This window comes from Thamnophis sirtalis, unplaced genomic scaffold (genome assembly GCF_051295495.1).
Source record: "Thamnophis sirtalis isolate CommonGarterSnake01/CBP01778 unplaced genomic scaffold, rThaSir2_p1.2 scaffold_6, whole genome shotgun sequence".
Lineage (NCBI taxonomy): Eukaryota > Metazoa > Chordata > Lepidosauria > Squamata > Natricidae > Thamnophis > Thamnophis sirtalis.
In genome coordinates, this window is record NW_028261386.1 from 72,106,618 (window position 1) to 72,129,891 (window position 23,274).

The 23,274-nt window shown below is 36.6% G+C and overlaps 1 protein-coding gene across 1 annotated transcript in view; it reads right to left on the bottom strand.

Moving 5' to 3' along the window:
* The window catches only part of SMOC2 (SPARC related modular calcium binding 2), a 136,415-nt gene that overhangs the window by 30,137 nt on the left and 83,004 nt on the right, over positions 1-23,274 (bottom strand). Inside the window, exons 8-9 of the mRNA XM_014072268.2 lie at positions 14,916-15,102; positions 8,337-8,419 (exon numbers count right to left, since the gene is read on the bottom strand). Coding sequence (XP_013927743.1) covers positions 8,337-8,419; positions 14,916-15,102 — 270 coding nt within the window. The remainder of the gene's footprint in view (positions 1-8,336; positions 8,420-14,915; positions 15,103-23,274) is intronic.

Consider the following 23,274-nt stretch of genomic DNA (forward strand, 5'->3'; position numbering starts at 1 on the left):
GCAATTAGTGGACTACTTGGGAAGAAAAGAATTTTCACAGACTAGAGCAAGAAAATTATGGAGGTAGGAAGTTTCATCTGAAGTGAAGAGTCCAAAAAGAAACAAATTAACTCTGAATTATATCTACTTGGATTCCAATGATAACTAATGGTAGCTGTTTAAGATACAGTAGTTTCTCTTATCCAGAGACAAAAATCTACAAGACTTGATGAGGAGATTCTCTCCCTCCATGGAACAGTTCTGCTCTATTTTGGAAAGGCAAAGGCTAAGGGCTCTGCATTTCACGAGGCTCAGACTTAGAAAAGACTCATTTTTAACATTAGGATAAAATGAATCTTCCAGGAAGAAGGAAAGATATCTAGTACGTATGTACACGTACACACATGTACACACACACACACACACACACACACACACACACACACACTAACATGGACACAATATACCAAAATATAACAACTAGGTAAAAATATACTGGTGATCAGCAAGCTTAATCTTAATTTCTAGTACAAATCACAAAGAGGAACATTTATTTATCTTTAAACCTCTCTTTCTTTCCCTGAAATGGGAAAGAAAGATAAATAAATTATAATTCTTTGCAGGCATTCAGATTTTTGCAATCCTGATCTGGTAGTGCTAACCATAATTTTGTAAACGTACACATAAAATACGGATTGTTTTCTGTTTTCTCAAAAAAATGCACATTGGATTTGTATTTCTTAGTTTGCAAGAGTGATTGCTAGAAACTACTCCCCCACCGCATTCATTCTCGCTCCTTGCTCCAGGCTTACAAGAAGCAACTATTAAGCCGAGCTTGCCCCACGACACCCCACAGTTATAGATGAACGAGAGCTAACAACAATGAAGCATTCACCCCGGTGCCGGCAGAAATCTCCAAGGCCAGAGCTCAAGCAGCTGAGGAATTCTACAAAACAAAGTTTGCACTGTGGAGAATGTGGCAAGTTTTTAATCTCCCAGCATACTCCTTCTTCCCAAGTGACCTTGATTTCATCAATTTACCTGTCTGTCTCTGGGAAATGAATGACCTTCAAAAATAAACACAACTCTGGACCAACAGCAAATTTCAGTTTTATAAACACTAGAAATGTTTTGGTCTACAATAGAATATGCAACTATTTTCAGAGATGTTCTAGGATTGGGCTTTTTAATTTTTTTTAAGCAGTTTCTTTTAACAAAGGCTGCTTCTATGAGACATGGTAGCCTCTGAACTGATCCAGCAAATCAAGGGGAACACCTGTTTAGTGGGAACAGTTAATCATTTTAAAAGCCTGAGAAATGAAAGTCGCATAGAACTCTGCTGCAGCCACGAATAAGCATTCCAATGATGGTCAGCACTGTGCCCCTGCAGAATCACAATGCATCGCTTGTTTTATACAAACACAAACATAAAGGAAGCTACACCAAAACAGAAATAGGAATAACTCACTTGTGTCTCTGTGTGTTGGTGATTGTGAAGAGATCTATGGCTGGACACAGGCATCATAGGTGTAGAAACCAACGATAAATGGGTTGCTCCATAAATTCATGCAATTTAATATATCTTTCAATGGAAAATTATTTTCTTAGTGCAGTGTTGAGTATGCATAGATTTTCATTTTCTGTATATAGATGGGATACTTCTACCTGATCTCTGCAGCAAATTAATGCTGGCCAATATTGCTATGGTAATTACCATTTTGCACATAAGAAAACATGAAAAGAGCCATAGACATTATGTACTTTCAGTGGACCGAGCTGTATTCTCTACCAGATCAAAGAGACAAATAAGACTTGTTCTTCTGTTCGACAATGTCAGGAATTGAATTTAGGAGCACTTCCATCAAAATTACAATTCATAAAATCAGAGGAAGGGTTAATTTGTCATGACACACTTCTGTCGCATCTTCTTAGAGCCATACCCGCATTGCTTTAAGTGACTGGTGATAAAGCCAACATTAAGCAGATTATCTTTTCAGCTGGTTATTATTTAATGGACTTAGTGAAACAGATGAATGTGAATGAATGAATATATGCTTCTGTTTCCCCCTCTCTTCCTCTCTCTGTGTGTGTTCAGTTCAGTTGTTTTGTAAAACTAGAATTGCTAAAGCAAATATTATTATCTATTTAGAGATGTTTATGCTGTACTTGTTACTTTGGTTTCTGATATTGAAATAAAAACACATTCAATAAAGTAGCTTACATCACAAATTAAATTTGGATTGATTACACACACATCGTACATCGTTGCCTTTTAATAACTGGCTGTGGGTTTTCAAACCATATGGATAGGAATCCAAATATCCCTAAATTGCCTGCCTATCTATCTATCTATCTATCTATCTATCTATCTATCTATCTATCTATCTATCTATCTATCTATATATATATATATATATATATATATATATATATATATATATGGTGTGTGTGTGTGTGTGTGTGTTCAACAATACCTGTTTGTATGTATGTATGTATGTATGTATGTATGTATGTATGTATGTGTGTATGTATATATATATATATGTGTATATATATATATGTGTATATATATATATATATATATATGTGTATATATATATATATATGTGTATATATATATATATATGTGTGTGTATATATATATATATATATATATATATATATATATATATATATATATATATATATATATATATATATATATATATATATATATATATATATATATATACACATACATACATACATACATACATACATACATACATACATACAGGTACTGTTGAACAAGTTAATGATGCAATCCAAAGAATCTTTAAATAAATGAACACACCTATTCAAAGTATGTTAAGATGAGCATTCTTCCTACAATAAGAACATATTTCTTGCCATGATAATATTATATGCATATTTTTAACTCTATTGATACTGTTTTCTACTTTCAAAAGCATATTAGAGTTTACTGTTTGATTTGCAGGTTTGCACAAGTGAGTTGCAAAAGCTATTCTCCAATCCCATTACATTTGTTGGTTGGAAAATCTTTGAAATGTGCCAAATTCAAAGTGGGGAAGATCCTTCAAATTGGGAGAGGAAGAGGATTGATAAATCCAGGCAGCAGATGGAGAAGAAGGGATTTACTGATGCTTTTCTGTTGCTCTCTGAAAGTATGCCATTTCTTAGGCCATTATAGATTTAGAACAGTGTGAGAGCTTGTGGTTTTATTATTGAGAATGGCTTATAAAATTATGAACCAGATGTTTACAACAGCCAGCTTATGTTTTGCGAACAACTGTACAATGAATCAATGGGACAGATTGGGATTTCCAAGAATACTCAATTATAAATATCATGCCTCTTTGAAATCTCCCAAGCCATTTAAAGTTAAGAAACTCAATTCTACGCAGAATTAAAATGCTGTAATTATAAATGAAGCAAATCTTTCCAAGGTCTGTGGAAACTACTCACAACTTTTCTGATTTTTCCCTATCAAATGGTTTTTCCTTTATGTAACAGCATCTTGTTGGGCAGATCTCAATGATCTAAACCAGAGAACCTATTTTAAGTAGGGGGAAGTGATGAGATTTTCAGATTGCAATATTAACCAGGCTCAGGAACTATGATGCTACACAGCCAACTCCCACTTCTTTGAACCCAAGGATATAGAACAAACAACTAGTTTTGAAGGACTTTTGGAAAATGGCTCAAAGCCATTGGCATAGGTTCTAGTTGTGATAAAACATGTGACAGAGGAAAAAAACATTTTCATGAGTTCTCTGAAATTATTATTGAAATATTGGCAAGTTAAATCTATTGTGAATGAAGCTATGTTTCTTATAAAATATAAGATTCATAGCTAGCCTGCTTCTACTTAGCTTTAGTTGGCATGCTATCTTTCTTAAGTCAGATCATCTATCGTTTTCTCTTAAGTCATTGCAATACCTTTTGTATGTGGCTGCTCTTCTGCTGACACTCTTCTCCAACTGAGTGCCTAAGGAATACCTTCTGAAAGTCAAGCAGGTTTGGGTTTATCTGAGCCTTGGAGGAAAAGCTGTTCCAAAAAGTAGGCACAGCAATAGAGAATCACATCTCCTGGTCCCACTCAAGAGTTTATTACATGAGGGAGGGCATGGTTGACATCGTTACGATACGACATGCAATCTTGGAGCTCCAGGATTCCTGTCGATATCTCTGTTGTTGGACAGTCCTTTTTGGACCTAAACCATCCTGTAGAGATGGTGACAGAGAAGGGCATGTCCTGCTGATCTCAGGGGCATCACAAAGCCCCTGATCGATCCAGGAGAAGCTCTTTTTTCTGGCTACAAGAGAAGCAGCCATTGAGGCTGCAGAAGGTTGGGGCAGACCCCTGAAATGGAAGCAGAAGAGGAGATAGAGTGTGTTGGAAATGGTGAGAAAAAACTTACTATTAGAGAAGAGAACACCCAAAAAGATTTAGAGTTAAATTAAAATTGAAGATTTTAATTGAAGTGGAGAATTAAGCCTGGATTAAAACTATTGTGTTATATTTTTTACTTTAATTTCATTTCTTTCTATAGATGGAATTTTTACAAATGCCTTTTCCTTTTAAAATTGGACTGGTCTCCCCCCCCCCCCCCTTCTTCTTCTATTTTTTTCCATTTTTTGTGTTTGTGGATTGAAATTCTCTTTCCTCTCAAGGCTCAGCTGGATCATAACTTTTAAGCAGTTTTCTCTCTCTTTTTGAGTTTGTAGATTAGAGACAGAGGTAAAAGCAGAAGAAAAATAAGTAACACTGCCACCTGCTCTTTTGGAGTAAAGAGAAAGCCTTGACTTGAAAGATTACACTGAATTTGTTTGAAACCTAGCAAAAAACCTTGGATGTCTTAGTGGCAGTGTTTACAACCTGGAAAAATGGTGCAACATGAAGAAGAAAAGGAATTAACATTACAAATAATTATGCTAGAAATTCAAAAAGTACTAATAAGCACAGAGAGAATTGATAAGAGATTTGAGATTATAGAACAAAATACAGAAAGAATGGAGGGAAGAGTTCAGAATATTTACAAAACAATGATGAAACTTGAGGACAGAGTTCAAAAAATTGCAGAAAAATATGAACAAAGTGATAAGAAAATTGTTGACACTGACAGCAAACGGAGAGTGGAGGGAAATGATATGTGTGAAATACTGAAAGGAGAGATTGATGAACTGGAACTCTATCTCAGACTTCAAAACATAAATGAAGAAAGGGAAAAAAATTGGCAGAAACAATGAGAGTAATTTTGGCAGAAGCACCAGTGATAACTAAAGGTAAGCTGATGGAAGGAACAGATGGAGGGTTTCGACTCTCTATAAGATATGGAATGAACAACAAGTTGCCAAGAGAAGTCCACAAAAGACTTATCAAGAAAACACTTAGAATACAGATTCTACAAATGGCAAGAGATATTGGACTGCACTACTACTGGAAGGATACAGGATGATGAAATGAAATGTCACAATAAAATTAAGTCAAACTTAGTTAAACTTTGAGTACTATGTATAAGACAAAGTAATAATAGTTATAGTCAAATAAATGATTAACAATGATAATAATGCATTTATATATATTAGATTGATAATAAAAAAATTTATATTAGAATATAAAATAGAATAGAATATAAAGATGTAATATCATTGGATGATTTCAGGATGATGTAATGAAACGCCATAATATAAATTTACTTTAAATTTAGTATGCTTCATATAAAAAGGATGTAATAATAGCTATACTCAATGAATGTTTAATAATCATAATAATTGTGTGTATGTGTGTGTGTGTGTGTGTGTGTGTGTGTGTGTGTGTGTGTGTATATATATATATATATATATATATATATATATATATATATATATATATATATATATATATATATATATATATATGATTGAGGATACTAATAATAGAAAAAACATAGAATTGAAAATTATTAGAGAATGTTACCAATACTAAAATAATAGATTGACTTAGAATAGGATATAAAAATACTTTATTATTGGATATATTGAAGATGATATAATGAATTATTATAATATAAATGAATCCATATTTAGAATACCTTGTTTAAAATGAAGAAACAATAGTGATAATCAAATGAAGTACTATAATAATAATGTATACAAATATATTTGATTGAAAATATGTGACTTTAGATAAACTTTAAGTGAGGACTGTGAAAAGAGCGCACAAAAACCTTGTAACCAATCAACATACTGTACGGAATTGTTTTTATGCTACATGTCTTGTTTGTTTATGTTTGTTTAAAAATAAAAAAAAATAAAAAAGAGAGTTTATTACATCAATAGAAACAATCTGAAATAGACAAATAATTAGATCTTTTCCCATGAAGGCTTTATAGGTAACAAATCAGCATCCTGAACTGCACCCGGAAGCCTACTGTTAACTAGTACAGCTCACAAAAGTAGCATTGTTACATAGGTGCACCAAGGTGCTCCCATAATTACATGTGTAGGAGTAACAGCTTCCTGGGTGGTCCTCAATGGCAGTCTCATGCAAAACACATTGTAATAATCCAAATGTCCAAGTCATCAGTGGCTTCCTGATTCAGGAATAGGCACAGCTGGAGTGCAAGTTGGATTTCTGCAAAGGCTCTCTAAGCCATGGCTGCCAACTGATGAATGATCTCACAGAGAAGCCTCCCATAGACATTAAATAGAAAGAGGGAGTAACCAAGCAAAGGTGTATAGGCAGCTGTGTCCATCAACACTGATATGGACCAATCTTGGAGGAAATTTTTGCTTCCCACTCCCATCCCTTTAGTCAAAGGAAATACCACAATCAATGGTACTGGAGGTTACCAACAGAACAAGGAGGGTCAGGATTGATGTAACATCCCCACCCTCTTGTGATCCCACCAGATATCATGAACCAACACAATCAGTGTCACGTATATCTAAGTTTGAAGCCTGCCTGAAAAAGACTCAGAGTCTTCTGAATCTTCATTCCAAAAAGCTTCTCAACAACCTTCCCAAAAAGGGAATGTTGGAAATGGATCAGAAATTATGTGATACAGTTACATGCAATACTAAATTACAATTAAATTAATTTACAAATAATGTCCTGACTTAATAGGCTTTATATCTTATAAATAGTCATGCAACTTGCCATGTCCCAGAATTAGCAACAATTGATGGGGGGGGGGGGTTTGAACTAAATTTCTGAATATTTTAATAATCGCTGTAGAAAATTCATAAATATTTTTTTCTTTCCTCTGACACATATTTTATCACAACTAAAACTTATGCCAACTGGCTTTGAGCCAATTTTTCCCAAGTCTTTCAAAACCAACTGTTTATATACTCGGGTTTAATGAAGTGGCACTTGGCTGTGTACCATCATAGTTTTTGAACCTGGTTAATATTGCGATCTGCAAATCTCATTACTTCCCCTGGTCCAAATCAGTGAGATCTGCAGAAGAGGATGTTCTTAGAAAAGTGGAACAACTACCTATATGCCAGGGGGATGTCAGAAAAGTAGTTCTTACAAAACCATTACATGCAGTACACTGTCCTGGTATCTCCCAGGTTCAAACTGAGGGAAATAATACCTCATTTCTTTTGGCTCAAAATAAAATAAAAAAAAGCGAAATAGATAAGATAAGAAAAGCCAAAACTTAACCTACATTCTGCTAAAAGCAGATTTCCCCCCCTGGTTTTTATTTGCCAGTGTTGTATCTATGAGCTTCCATTGCAAGCAATATCCAAAAGATGGCCTAAAATATTTTAAGAACCGAGATGATTGTGCCCGCCATTCACACAAATGGAGCATACACGCTAGCCTGCTGTTTGCACAAGTGGGGATGCACTCTTGCGCAATCTCACCCGCCACTTCCACTACTGGGCTCATGGCCCAGTAGTAGGCTGTGGCCGGGGGGTTGAGGACCCCTGTATTAGTTTTTACTTCCCTCCTTTTTATTTATTTATTCAATCTTTTTTATCCTGATGTTATTACTCTTTAAGTAATTCAAGGTGGCAAATAAACATAATATTCCTTCCTCTTGGTCTCCTCAAGGATACTCCAGTGTTATGCAAAATCTGCAGGAAGATTATCCTGTATATTTATTTATTTATAAACTCTGGTACACAACCACAGTATAATAACCAAGCGGGTTGTTCTGCTAGGCGTTTTGAGGAACTGATTCCATTGTGAAGTCGCAATTGTGACTTGGAACCAGTTTCATTGCATAACATTTACATAATATATTTGCTTATATTTGCATAACAAATATTTTTGCTCAAGTTTTACTGTAGATATGAAAGCACTCTTTAAGTTAACTGAATGAATAAACATTCTTCCAAAACACCATTTATTATACACTTACCTTGCAATGGGCGCCCTTTGAACACGTCTCTTGTATTGCTTGGGTGAGCTCTAGCACTGTTATCACACTTTGGCTGTTCATATCTTCAGGGAGCATAGGAAGAAAAAAAGACATTAAGCTAATGCTAATTTAATTTGAAAACCCTACCATTCTAACAGCTGTGTGATCACACTGAAATTTGGCAGAGAGCTTGATTTACTCTCGATTCTAAAATCATAGCCACACATTTATTCAAATGTTAAATAAAGCTCATTCTAAAAACCCATTAATTCATAGTACTTTACAAGATTAGAATTCCTGGGCTTGGTGATGTGACTTACTCCCAGCAGCACATATTTGAATTACTTCTAGATATCAAGAATCCAAAGTAATATAGGTAAAGTGGACTTTAATTTTATACTTTTATGCAGTTTTGATATTTATGGTATACTTTATGCCAGTGGTGGGTTTCAATTTTTTTAGAACCTCTTCTGTAAGTGTGGCCTGCTTTGTGGGAGTGGCTTGCTGGCCATGTGACCAGGTGGAAGTGGCTTTCCAGTCATGTGTCTGGGTGGGCGTGGCCAACTTGTAAAATGTGGTGAAACTTACTTAACAACGCTCTTGCTTAGCAACCAAAATGTTGACTCAGAAACTCTGGCATTTGAAGCATGCAAGTCTTAAAGCTGTCAAGTTACAAGACCCTTGCACCCCTAACCCTTTAGGGAAAAAAACCCCAGGGGTGTTCAAACTTGACAGCTTTAAGACTTGTGGACTTCAACTCCCAGAATTCCTCCTCTCGCTCTTCATCTTGATGATGTACGGACTGGCGAGGGGAGGGAGCTGGAACCGGATCTAAATGGCACTGTGGATTTGTGGAACCTCTTCTATAGAAGAGGTTAGAACTGGCAGGAACCCACCATTGGAATGGCCAACTCAATGTCACTCACGTTAATAGGCACTTCGCCTTAGCTCTTACGATGTAATAAGGGTTAACCAGAGAGGCAGTTTCTGTAAGCAGGGCAATAAAGATTATGCTAGAAATAACACCAGAATGTTTTCTTCCTGCCTTCCTTAAAGGATTAGCCCTGTAAAGTGGGAAAAACCAAAAGGAGATTTCTTCCAACAACCAGTTCTCCGAACTGCTTAGAAAGTTAACAACCGGTTCTCCCGAATAGGTACGAACTGGCTGAATCGCACCACTGCTTCATGCCATGCAGTTGCCCCCCACAAGATTTATTTTTTTCTTTGCAAGTATGAAAAATGAAAAACCCTTTCAACTTATTGCTTATTAATTAGATGAAACCATGTCGATCAAATAAAAGTGACATTATTCCCAAGAAATAGGACCATGGCAAATGTTTTTAAAGCTCAGATTCCCTGAAGTATACTGAGGGCAAAGAAGAAATATCATTTTTATATGCTATCCCAGGTATTAATAAATAAACACTAATTTAGGAGTAATTTGTTGGTTTAGCTTTCCGCCATTATATTATCTATACTGATGGTAGAAAAATGACTAAAGATGCTAGAAAACTACTTGTATTTAATATATGCATCATGTTTTATTGTATTTCTTATTTATTTGTGGCAGAGACCATCTAGTTTTCAAATGCTATGTAATTAAATGAATGGAATAGGAACTGATAGCAGAATCTTTTTCCTACCACATAATGCAGTGTTTCTCAGACTTGGCATGTGGACTTCAATTCCCAGGATTCTATGGGTGGCTGGGGAATTCTGGGAGTTGAAATCCACATATCCTAAGATTGCCAAGGATGAAAAAAACCAATATAATGATTTTTGAATTTACTGTTCACATTACTGTTGCTGGTGGAAAAATGGGATAAATGAAACAAAAAAAAGGATTTGATGGTAAATTTGATAATGGCAGCTAGATTAGTGATGGCTAAATATTGAGGATGAAATTGGGATATTCAAAGAAATGAGTGGTATAATGAAATTTGGACTATGGCAACAAATGATAAATTAACAATGGAAACTACATTTAAAAAAAGGGAACAAAGTAAAAAAATTATAATGAAATATGGGATTTTTTAAAATAAAATCAGTGTTGGTGGAAGGCAAAGGGAATAAACCTACTCAAGAATATATGTTGTTTTGAAAGGGATAAGGGCACAATTGGAATATATTGTATATTCTTTAGTTGTTAAAGAAGAAGAAATATGGGGGGGGGACAGGGTCTCCGAGGGGTTGTACTGTAATATTAGTTTTTCTCCTTTTCTTTTTTCCTTTCTTTTTTTTGTATTTAGATGTATATATCTATGTTTGTATTATTTGCATTAAAAATACAAATGTTAAATAAGTAAATAAATTGACAAATTGAGCACTAAGAATGCTTGAAAAATTCAATCTTCTAGAATTCCTAGGCAACTGATTTTTTTTAACTAATCTCTGGAGAAAAATGTGATCATATGCTACACAAAAATGGACCAGACAGAAGGGAGGTAAGTGATTTACTCTATATATTCCAATGTTTCATTTTCCCTACTGCCTTTCTGAACTTTACACTTTGGTTTCCATATCTATGTCTGATATGAAATATGGCTATGGGATTATATGTGATGGAACCAAAAAAAATCATAACATAAATACACTCGTATGGATATATGGGGGAGATGCACAGTTAGGGGTTAAGTCCATGTAATGCTAGAAAATTTAATAAAATTTAAGGCGTGGGGGGGGGATTCTTTCCAAGCCCTTATAACAAATCACAATGTGTTTTGATACTGTTCTGGTCATGAGAATAATATATGGTTAGAATGAAATAAGTAGTCTGCCTCCAGTGTTTAATTTATCTCCTCATTGTGTGAAGGAAATGAACATTTCTGGAATTGGCTAATAGCCCATCTGATATAAGCTGCTGCAAGAAGGTGCAATGCAATTTCATGCTCAGCTTAATAGGTGCCTATGGGTGAAAGGGAACTTTTTGAGTAAGAAGAACAGAAGCTGTTTTGATAGTAAGCTTTGGATGAAGTGGGTGGTAATTGCTGTCACATGACTTTAAAAAAAAAAACCAACTAAAGAATGACAGAAAAAGTCTTTGAACTGGGTGCTCTAATGTGGCATGTGGCAAAGAGCCTGATCTCAAATTAATCTGATACCCCACTCTGCATTCCTTCCTTCCTTTTTCCTGCTGCCCTTCAGTTTCTCCATTACAACCCGCACTTCATGATTTCACTTTTCAATTCTTCCTACAACCTTCCAGAGTTGTGTTCTATCCAGCAACAAATCACCACCTCAGACTTTTTTTTGAAAAGTTTTTTTTAAAATTTCATACAAGTAACCACAGGTATACCATTACATCTTAACCAGCACTATTTTGTGTTATCCAATATTATATCAGTTCCTCTTACCATCAACCCACATAGGCTATCATTTGCTCTTCTGCTTTCCATACATGATATTATATCCTATCCACCACCATCCTGTTTCCTCTCCCCCTCTCTTCCTCCCTACCTCCTTTCTTCCCTCTACCATCCCTCTCTTCTCTATTTCTCCTTTCTCTCTCCTTTTCTTCTCTCCTCTTTCCACTCCTCTCTCTCCTATACTTTTCCTCCCTTCTACTCTCTCTCTCTCTCTCTCTTACATCTGCAGTTCCCAAATGCTTTAGCCAGGCTGGCCAATAGTGCAAAATTGTGCAAAATGCTGGGACCTGTAGTTCAGCAATGTCTGGAGGATAATGAAGTCCACAATCTTGCTTGACATTATTTTTGGCCTAGCAAAAGTAACAACCAGCCAGAAGGTGAGATGAAACACAACCTTGGTTTACTTATTAAAATTCTGCCCCTGGCCTTTTTTGGGGGGAGCAGGGTGAAGGGATTTCAAGTGGCAAAAATGTTTTCCATTAGAGCCTTAGCTCTGGAAATGGAACAATATCATATAATGCCTTCTGAGCATTGAGTAATTCTGGTTTTGAGCAGAATTAATAGCAGCTGTAGCAACAACAAAACATTTTGAATCCATTCTCCATAAACATGAGATCTAGAAAATTTGTTTTAAAAATGACATAATTAAACTTCCAACAAGAATGCAATATATTAAAGTTTATGGAATATACTGCATACCTGCCATCAAAATGTATCCAGAAATGTGAAGAATTGGAGCAAAGGGGAAAATTCACCTTTTCAATTTTAAGTGTTTCTTAATCTACATAATAATTACCCTTACCACAAATATTCACAATGTAGCCCAAATGACCATGTAGTATATTTGGAGGGGGAAAATATTGGTCTTTGAATTATAATTCCCACAATTCCTCATCACTGGTTATCTGGCCTCTGCCATATCATCTCTCACAACAAAGTCTATAAAAGCCCTCGGGCTACTTTAAAAGTGTAAGAAACACAGGCTCTTGTGACATTCCCAGAACAAAAGAAGCAAGTATAAGGCAGAAATAGCAAGATCAAATGAGATCAGGTGAGATCAAATGAGGCTCACTGGTTCACCCAGCTTAGAGTTGTTGACATTGTCTTCGCAGAGGCTCCGATTACAATCATATTACAAGTCCTATTCGGAGGTGCAGGGAATTAAACCTAAACTAGGCTACTGCCCGCACAGCCCTTCCTCAACTGAAATTGTGAGCGTGAGCAGATAGTCTGGCTTTCTGCAGTTAACTCTCTAAAGCATTGTTTGAATGTTCTCCTTTTCAAACTGTTTGTGCTTGTATCAAGCTAAACACACTGCATTGGTTCCTGGTGAGCTTCCATACAAGCATTCCTAAAGACGCCAAGCCCACATTGTTGCCTTTGGAAAGTGATATTTTGTCTGCTTTGTCTGCTAAACAAAGCTCTCAGCTCTTTTCCCTGCTTCTGGCTCAGCTGAAACTCATGAACTTCAACTTACTGTTTAACAACATATTAAAAATATTGTTCTCCTTTCTACTGGTTCCAGCAGTGTTGCTCCATGGGAAGTTAATCATGTGAAAATGGGCTGAAGGAACTGTTTCAGGGGGAAAAAATAGAAAGATCTTTCTGATGCTACATTTCTTTTCCTATAGCATATAGATGCTGGCAGAACTGATCCCCCCCCCCAGTTTACTCTTTTCTCTTCTTGTGTTGTCACTTTTTGCGATATAAACAACTTCACAGTCTTGAATCTTTTCACATCAACTCTGAAGTTTGTAAAGGTTATTCCAACTTTAAAGTAGAGAATTGAATTCAGAAAGAACGATTTCCACAAAATCATATTAAGAGCTCGAAACATGAATAAAGATTTAAATTAATAACAAAAGCTGAAGCCCCTGACTTCATTACCTTCCTGGTTTGACAGTTGCTTAATAACATAACAAGTGCTGCCTTGCTGATTACTTTTAAGCATGCTAATAATTAATGAGAAAAATCCTATGGACTAAAGTCAGATTTAAACATAATTACCATTTGCTACTTCTTGGTCTTTTCAGAAGGAGATAAAAAGAAACCTACACTTAATTTAGGCCTTTTCAATGGTCTTAGTGATGTTTTTATTATTTATATCAGAGGTGGGTTCCTACCAGTTCGGACTGGTTTGACCGAAGCAGTAGTAGTATGGCGGCCTGATTCTCTGGAACTGGCAGCGACCCAGGCCTACCACACTCCTGAACTGGCAGTAAAGCCGGCCAGAACCCACCCCTGATTTATATATATAGCATTTTTTTTTATTTATTCCTCTATTACTACCATGATCATACTGTAAATTATTGGTTTAAATCTGAATAAAACTACTGAAAATAATGGGGATGTAATCAGAATTTTTAGTTGGGCAGTAAGAAAATTTTTTACACTTTCCGTGACAAATCTGCCATTATTTTAATGGCTCACAACTGTTCCCTTAGTTTTAATTGCTTACTGATTCAAACATCTTGCAATAAACTTCATTATAAAAAACTGTGAATGTCAGCACTCAAAGCATGTTAAGTATGTTGATTACTCTGGTTACAATGAGAAACAGTAAGATCTTTTGTATGTTAAATTGCCATAGAATTGTTACATCATAATCATAGTCTATTTTGTGCAGTTATAGCCCTTTTTTTCCCCAGTTGCAATGTATGGCTGTGAAAGTTGGACCATAAGAAAGGCTGAGTGCCAAAGAATTGAGCCCTTTGAACTATGATTCTAGAGAAGACTCCAGAGAGTCCCTTGGACTGCAAGGCGATCAAACTGGTCAATCCTAGAGGAGATCAACCCTGACTGCTCTTTAGAAGGCCAGATCCTGAAGTTGACACTCAAGTACTTTGGCCACCAAATGAGAAGGAAAGATTCACTGGAGAAGAGGCTAATGGTGGGAAAGATTGAGGGCAAAAGAAGAAAGGGACGATAGAGAAAGAGGTGGTTAGATGGAGTCACTGAAGCAGTAGGCTTGACCTTAAATGGACTCCAGAGGATAGTAGAGGACAGGAAGGCCTGGAGGAATGTTGTCCATGGGATCGGACATGACTTTGCAACTAACAGCAACAGCCCTTTTAGTCTTTGGGTAAAGACAGCAACGTCACATAGCTCCATATATATGTGCATGTGTTTGTTCCTAATTGTCCCTCTTCCTTAGAAAAGGGTCCAGATAAGAATCTATTATTGTGTGACCACTTCTCCAATGAAGATCTCTTACCTTGTGGATGTACCAGGAATAGGGCGTCCTGTATCAACAAGGACACACCAGCAATATCCTGTGGAGGGATGACACTGTACTGGTTTATAAAGCCCACCATTAGCACACTCTGGAATGAATACATTATCTTTCTGGGGCTGTTTAGCTTCTTCTAATGCTGACTGGAGCTCTTGATCACATGACGCTGCTGGAAAGAAAAAAATAATATAATTATGGATATTGCCTATGCACAGATTGACTTATTGATAAATTAGCCAAAAACCAATGGAAAACCAAGTTTTGAAGTATGATCTTATTACACTTTCCTTAAACTCTGTCAATGTACCAAAGATGAATGGAGATTATTGGAAGAACATGCGCAGAAAATAGGAGATAGTGTTTGATACTTTTATTCAGGTCAAAAATCACTGGGCAACAGAATTTTTGGCACAGAAAATTTCCCACTCAGTATCTTGTGTATGAGGCATCTTTTCTTTCCTGCATTGCAAATTTTAAAAAAGAAAATTGAGAGCAAGATCTTTATTAAGACCAAGCAACAAAACCAAGATTTCTCTTCCTACCAGTTGCCTTCACTGGTTCTTACTGGGGGGAGGAGAGACTGGAAAAGTCACCCAACTGGCTTCATTCCTAAAATGAGACTAGAACTCAGTTTGTTCTACCTTAGTCAATACACTAAACAATTTCACAATGATATCAGTAAAAGTTGTAAAAACATTTGTAAAAATCCCACACCTAAAAATTAAATAAATGCTAATGGATCTAGAAGGGATTATGTTGAGAAATCCCATAGGAAATTGATTCCTCAGGGATAGCTAATAACTCAGAACCAGCTTTGCTCTTACAGCAGGTGCTACAGTTGTCCTTTGACTTACAATTGGCCGCTTAGCTACCATTCAAAGTTACAACTGACTGACCTGAAAAAGGGACTTATGACCCAGATTTGAAGCTTCAATAATCAGGTTCCCCTGCAGTCATAAGATCGAATTCTGGGTGCTCAGCAACACAACTTCATTTAAATGCACTTCTGATTTTCAGCAACACTTCATTTAACAACTGTGGATTTGCATAACAACTGCAAAGATTCACTTAATGACTGTCACACGGGAGCCATGGGCAAATTCTCCAGGTCTTTCTGGAATAATTTGGATGGCATAAAGGAGATAGTCAGAGAGGGACTTATTTAAATAAGGAAGGAAGGAAGGAAGGAAGGAAGGAAGGAAGGAAGGAAGGAAGGAAGGAAGGAAGGAAGGAAGGAAGGAAGGAAGGAAGGCAGGCTAATAGTTATTAACTAATTATTCAAAATGTATTAGGAGCTTTCTTAAGGCCAACTAGAATGCTGATATCTCCACTGTATGTGTCTTCCTCCCCAGATACATACAATAAATTCTTTCATACAGATTTAATAATTTATCCATAAAATCTTACAATTATAAAATCTTACAATTTTATAATCTCTGAGATTATAATGCTGTTTATAAATTGACCTAAAACATTTTAGAATGTGAATTCTCCAAACCTGTTTACTTCTGGTTGTCCTCGAAAGCAATTACAATTTTATATCTTCTTAGAATGTCTGTGCATATCTATGTTTATTCCAGGTTTGCATCAAGTTAAATAAAATGCATATTCCTGTGTGAAACTCTTACACTCTTTTGACATTAAGAAACTTGCTTTGTAAACCACAAACACATTTTTCTATGACCACATCCACATGGCATGTTCACACTAATCTGAGAATATCAAAAGCTGTTTTTTTCCCCCTCCCTCCCTCCCTCCCTCCCTCCCTCCCTCTCTCTCTCTCTCTCTCTCTCTCTCTGTCTCACATTTATGTTGCTTTTGTTTTAATAGACTGCAGTAGCAATTTTTTAGAAACTGAATCCCTTCTGAAAATTGTGGGCTTTTTTGTGAAATTCTATCTCTGAAAGTTTGTCAGATATTTTATGTTTACTGTAGTGTTTTAACAAGCTGAATAGTGTACATTCCAACTTCCTTAAATATAGTTAAACACAATACAGTAGTATATAAAGAGACAAATCAATAATTATTCAACCTGCAAACATCCATATAAACAAAAATTCCAAAATCTTTTCACTACCACAGAGTAGATCCTAGTGTTCCAGCATCAAGGTGTGACGGAATAACCATGTTTCAATGATTTTCCTAAAAATGAAGAGGGAAGGGGCCATCTAAATATCTGGCAGTATGTTGCTTTGACAAACATGGATGGTACTGAAATGGCTTCCCTCTGCGAGCCCTGGAGCTATCATCCCATAAGTGAAAAGACCTGGGGGAACTCTACTGTGGTTGGATGGGGATCATGTTAGATAGGAAAATTTTGTTGGCTGGGGAAATAACATTTGGAATAAACAGTCTTGCAGATGCCAAGTCCTAGGTAATGAAAAGATTTAACATCTAAAAGCTTCCAAACACCTAGAGACATCTCAACAGCATCATTTTTTTTTCAATCTAGGGCTGAAATGTATGGTGGAGGTTTATTGATGAATATGTTTGTGGATCAACTTGTGCAGTGGTTTCATGTATATGTTCAATAGAAATGGAGAAGGAGGAAAGAATCCAGTGGAGAAGGCATGTTACAGGTTACATCCCTTATTATATTTGGCAGGCTCTAAACATGGGCCATTTTTGCTGTGGTGTTCACACTGTGGAATCTTCTCTTCTCCCCTCCCCTGAGGTGGAATCTTCTCCTCTCCTGAAGTGAGATTGGCCTTGCTGAGTTTCTGGAAGTCCCTCAAGTCCTGCTTATGTCAGCAGGTCTAAGGACTCCAGGAGATAAGTGAAGTAGTAAGGGGCTCTGCTATTCTTAATACCACTTTCCTCTGTTATTCTTTGTTCTAGCTTGGTTTTTATACCTTTAAATTATTGCTTTTAGCTGCTGTATGCTGCCCAGAGTCACTTGTTTATGAGTTGGGCGACAATATAAATTGATTTAAATAATAAATAAATGCAGCCTATTTTCTGTCTGAAAGTCACATCCCCTGATATTTTAGTAAGGCAGAATATTGGAAATGTGATAGAGCTAATGCATTAGAGCTATTTTCACAATGTACATAAAAGGAATTGTGTGGCATCTAGAGGCAGCTTGCCTTGCAATAAAGCTTTATTTGGATAAATATGAAATACCAAAAGGAATGAGTGAAACTCATTTGTTCAAACACAATACATAAGCCTTAATAATGTAGAAATGAATACTTTCTGCTGTAATAATTCTTACTTTATTATAAGATTAATAGCTTGATTTGTCTTGTGAGGAAAGCATTTCCTGTCCTTTGTGATGTACAATGAATTCTTTCACCTTGGAAATTCTGCTGGATGGTCCATGGAGTTAACAGAGAGCATGCGTTTGGAAGGTGAAGGAGATGCTTAATCAGAGTTTAGCATTATAGACAAGCTTGATCTACTCTGCACATTTTTAATTTTGTGTTTAAACATCAGAAAACAGGTTCTTGTTTTAGGGGTGGGGAAGAGGGGCTTCTTTCACCACAGCAATGACTTTGGGAGAAGGTTGGTTAATCTACATCCATGCCTTACAATTCAATAAGATTCTGGTTTTCAGACACTGGACAAGAGCCTTGAATGCCTTGAGAACTGGGTGCTTTTGTATTATAAAGAATGTAAGTATCATGACAAAACTTTGACTCCAAGACTGGGGGAAACTCTACCCAGATTCCAGGAGAAAAGAAAAAAATTGTAGAACTTACAGATACAGATGTACATCACCATCACAACATCACTGCTCACATCAGACTAAAGTACTTTTCAAATAAATTCTATTCTATTTGGCTATCCCAACTGCATCAAACTAGGTATACCAGTAACTACATATGGCTTTTGTATTCTTTTGGAAGACTCATCTCCTAATTTCTAAAGATAGCATCACTTTCTGGAATGTGGTAACCAGAAACTTTCTCAGCATGAAGTGAAGGAATATTTCTTTTAAAAACTTTGTCTTTTGCCACCTGTGGGTTAAGACTGTCAGACTATTGCCCAAAGCTCAACAACTTAAAATCTAATTTTCTGAATTGTTTTTTTAAAATTCTACTTATCAATAGCTGCTACCATGCACAAAGCAAACCATCTTCTGAGCTGTCAAAATTTCTGCAGGGGACAAGTTTTTAGCATGAAGCTAGGGATACCTGGGTTGAAAACTGAGCTCCAGAATGCAAAGTAAATGACATGGTGTTTCCTTTAAAGTTTGCCTCTGAGTCATTATTCTCTCATTTACTCCATTAAAATGATGTAGAGCAATTACACAAAAGCTACAGTTTGGGCCATTTCTTAAGGGTAAACCAATGACCCTACTAAAGTCTTTATTTTGAAAGAGTAAATCACACTAATTTTTGCTAGGCTGTTCTGCACTGGGCTTCATTTCTCCAGATCATCCAGAGCTATCTTTCCTGACAAAGCTTGGAAATTAATTTTTTTTAACCTGATACTTAAGACTGAAATGGGTGGTTGGTTCTGGCATTTTTGTCAGCCAGGAAAGCAAAAAAGCCAGTAAGAATGCCAGTAGATTATATATCCTTAGTGCTTCAGCAATTTTTAATATACTCCCATGAAGTTTGCTTTTTGTATGTTTATAATCGGATCCAATGGCTCAGCTTTTCTTTTGGCTCTTGCTGAAAAGGCAGATCCATGGCTTGGCTGTGTCTTAGCCTGTGAGCAAAATAAGGCCAATCTAAAGGAAAAACATTCAACTATCCCATTATTAACTATAAAGAAAGAGGAACTTTGTGTCCTGTATTCTGGATAATGTTTCACATGGTCTATGTATATAAAACCCTATATCGGGGTGAAATAAGGTGGCTTTTTCTAGTACAAGTAACTTGATCTAAATTCTTTGAGCAACGGATTATTTTCAACAAAGCATATTGCTATAATAAATAAATATACTATGTTATGAATTAGGGAAGTACCAACTATCCAGAAGGGATGTTTCACAAAACAAGTTTTCACAAATGAATCATGTTAAAACAGCTACGTCCTCTAGAAGTGGGTGTTAAACTCACATTGTCATAGCGGCATCAAGTGATGTATCGGGCATTGCTAAACCGGGCATGGGTGTGGCCAACATGTGATGCATCCGGCCCGTGGGCCAGGACTTTGACAGCCCTGCTCTAGAGGATTTGGCACAACCACTTCAGTGGATGTCCTGAGTGGATATCTCCATGTATGTTTACTGATTTCCATGTATGAACATGTATGTTCACTGATTTGTTTTGTTGCCAATCCCAGGAGAAGTTGATGATGGGGAAGCAATTGAGGAAAGCAGGTGCATAAGCTTGCCAAAGAAGGGGGCTGCTGGGGTATCCATTGAAGGGAGTCAAAAAGGTCAAGCTGGCAAGTCATACCATTGAAACCTTGTCCTTTTTCTACCTGAATTATGCAACAATGCTTTGATGGTATGGTCACACCTTGACTTTTTTTGAACTGACCCACAAATGGCTCAGGCTGGCTGCTATGCTTAGAGGAGTGGTTCCTCAGGCTTGATAACTTGTTAACTGATTAACGTCCTGCATAATCCCATTACATATTTAGAGATCTTTTAAGCATAAGGACAAGTGGTGTGTCCATCCGTTTAAATGTTGAAATATTCACTTATCATTTCTATCAGTGTCCATTTTGAACTTGAACCATTTTGAACTTCTACTCCATGCAAAGTGCATTCTAGAGTTTGGGTAGATTGTCAAATTCATTTCCCAGTGCAGTCTAGTAAAATACAAAGGTGCTTCTTTCCTGAACATCCCACCTGCAAGATGATTTATCGCTCCTCAGCCGTCCTCCACAATTCTAAATCAACTGTAACTAAGAGGCAGCAGAGAGCCACTTCTCAGTAGGTTATGGAAATTCTGTTATGGCAGCTTCATTAAAGCAAAAGACCATTTGTTTTCAGAACAGTAGGACTTTTGGTTTATCTTTTCTGCTCAGGTACAGGAAAGACTGATTCAGATATTCTGCACCAAAACGTACAGCAGGCATGCTTCTTGGAGATGGAAGAGAATTCAGGGTTGGGCTTCAAAAATTTCAGCAATGGGTTCTCTGCCCCGTTGCTGGGTGGGCATGCCATGCTGGGTGTGGCCTAGGCCTCCTGCACCACAGGGGGGGCGTGTTTTCACCTTCCTCAGGCTCCGGAGACTTTCCCCGAGCCTCTGGGAGGGTGAAAACTGCCTCCCTGGGCTCTGGAGGCCTTCTGGGAGGCCTGTTTTTGCCCCTCCTTCAGCCTCCGCACAGGCCCTGCACTTACCTCACATCCAAAATGGGCTGTGTGGAAACTCCTGGGAGGCGAGGGGAGGGGTGGGCATGGCCATCCAGGGGTGGGATTTGGAGGTTCTCCAAACCTGCCATAACATTAGCTATGGGTTCTCCCGAACCCAAGCGAACCCTTAGCAGCCCACCCATGAAAGAATTCCTTTAAAAGGCCAATTCAAAATAACTGATGTTTCAAAAAAGCAATACAAACACCCATTTAAACAAAACTTGAATTCTTCATTTCCATGTGTCACCATCATAACTGTGAACTGTGGTGCTGAAATGCAAACTATTAAACGTAGTGTGCTTTCATGTGTATTTGCTGGTTCCCTAGAAGATCTGCATTATGAGGCCACTGCCATACTCCCTTAGAAGTTTTGTATATAGTTATGTGAGTTGTGTTTATATATTTACTTCTCTTCTGGCATGTTCTTATCGTATGTTAAATAATAAATGTCAACAGCTTCTCTATGTGGCAGTCACTAAACGAGGGCTATCCATAAAAAAAAAATCAGTGCATGGGACAATCTCCAGTTAGCAAATGGCTGTAATCCTAGTTTATCCTGGGCATATTTTTAGATAAAAATAAGTACAGGATTCAAAAAGGGGTTTATTTAGATTTACTTAACTAAATATGCGTTATTGAAACTCATGGATCTGTTTTTAGTGGGAGGAAGTAGAGAAACAATATCTTTTGCTTCACTGATTTTACAATGCTTGATGATACATAAATGATACTGTACTTGACTGCAAAGAGAGCTTCAGCTAATTTCTAGGTATGTAAACTGGGGCCCTTCAGTCTTGCCTCCTTTTTCTTCCCCTCACACAGAAGCGAGAATGAAAAAGGACCTGTGTATCTCCCTTTCTAGATTTCTAACTGCTTCACAGTTGCTTGTACTGTGGCAGTCCTTTTCACAAAGTGCATGTTGTCTGTTTATTGAGGTTTGGTCATCTTTTTTAATAATCAAAAAGGGAAAAATCCAAGCTAGCATTTCCTTCTATGGGAACATTAGAATCCTGGCTTCCGTTAAAACATGAGATATCTATCTCACCAATTAAAATTAGGCAGAATAAAAGAAAGAAGCTTGGTAAAACTGTATATATGTTCAGCTCAAGTATCTGACATGATTCTTTTATCAGACTTGGAAGGAATACAGACACTTTTACATCTTTCACTGGCCACGAAAATGTCTCATATCAATGAAAACACTCCAGATAAATAAACAGTAAGTGATCTGTTTTGCAAGGAGGCCATTGCTTAAATCATGAAAATGACTGCTTCCCCACCACCACCACAAAGCCTTTTTCCTGAGAGGCATATCACCATAATATTGTTTAGCCTGTTTGCTATCAATACTGATTTCTTTTGGGCCTCACAATGTCTTGTCTCTCTATGTTCACACACTTAATCTGAACTCTCTTGTAACAAGGAAATAAAGTCTAAAATGCCTAGTCCTTTGGCTGGATAATTCAAATGGTTAATTTTTTTCCCAAAAAAGCAATGTAAAAGCAATAACATAACTGGTCCTCAGTCTCCTAATAGGGTAATTTTTTATTACAGTTGACATAAATTTAGCCTAAAATTGATCCTTGATATATGTATTTTCCCACATCCTGTCCTATCTATTGAAAAACTAAAAATATATGGCTTTAAGAGTTCAAAATTTCATTTTGATACAGAGAATTAAGACAAAAATTACTAACATAATTACTATAATAATTAATTATATTTTAACAATAGAATCAACTCAATTGAAGACATGCTTTCCTTACTAGCAAAATATTCTGTTGGACTGCTTTCAGGGCAACAAGGTAGCTTCTTAAAAACTCCAGCCACATTTTAAAATGTACTGTACATTGGAAGTGCTTTACTAGTTTTAACTTCATACATCATGCAAGGAAGAAACAGATTCCCTATTTAGTTCAACTAAATTGAAGTAAGTGCTCTAAAGGTAATAGCCAGGTGCTAAAATAATTATACCTTTAATGTCATTTTCTACCTTCCAGCAAACAAGCAAATAAAATTGCAGAGAACTTATGAATGTTGCTTTGCTTATGAGACAGGAACAGGTTTGTCAATGTAGCGAAGCTG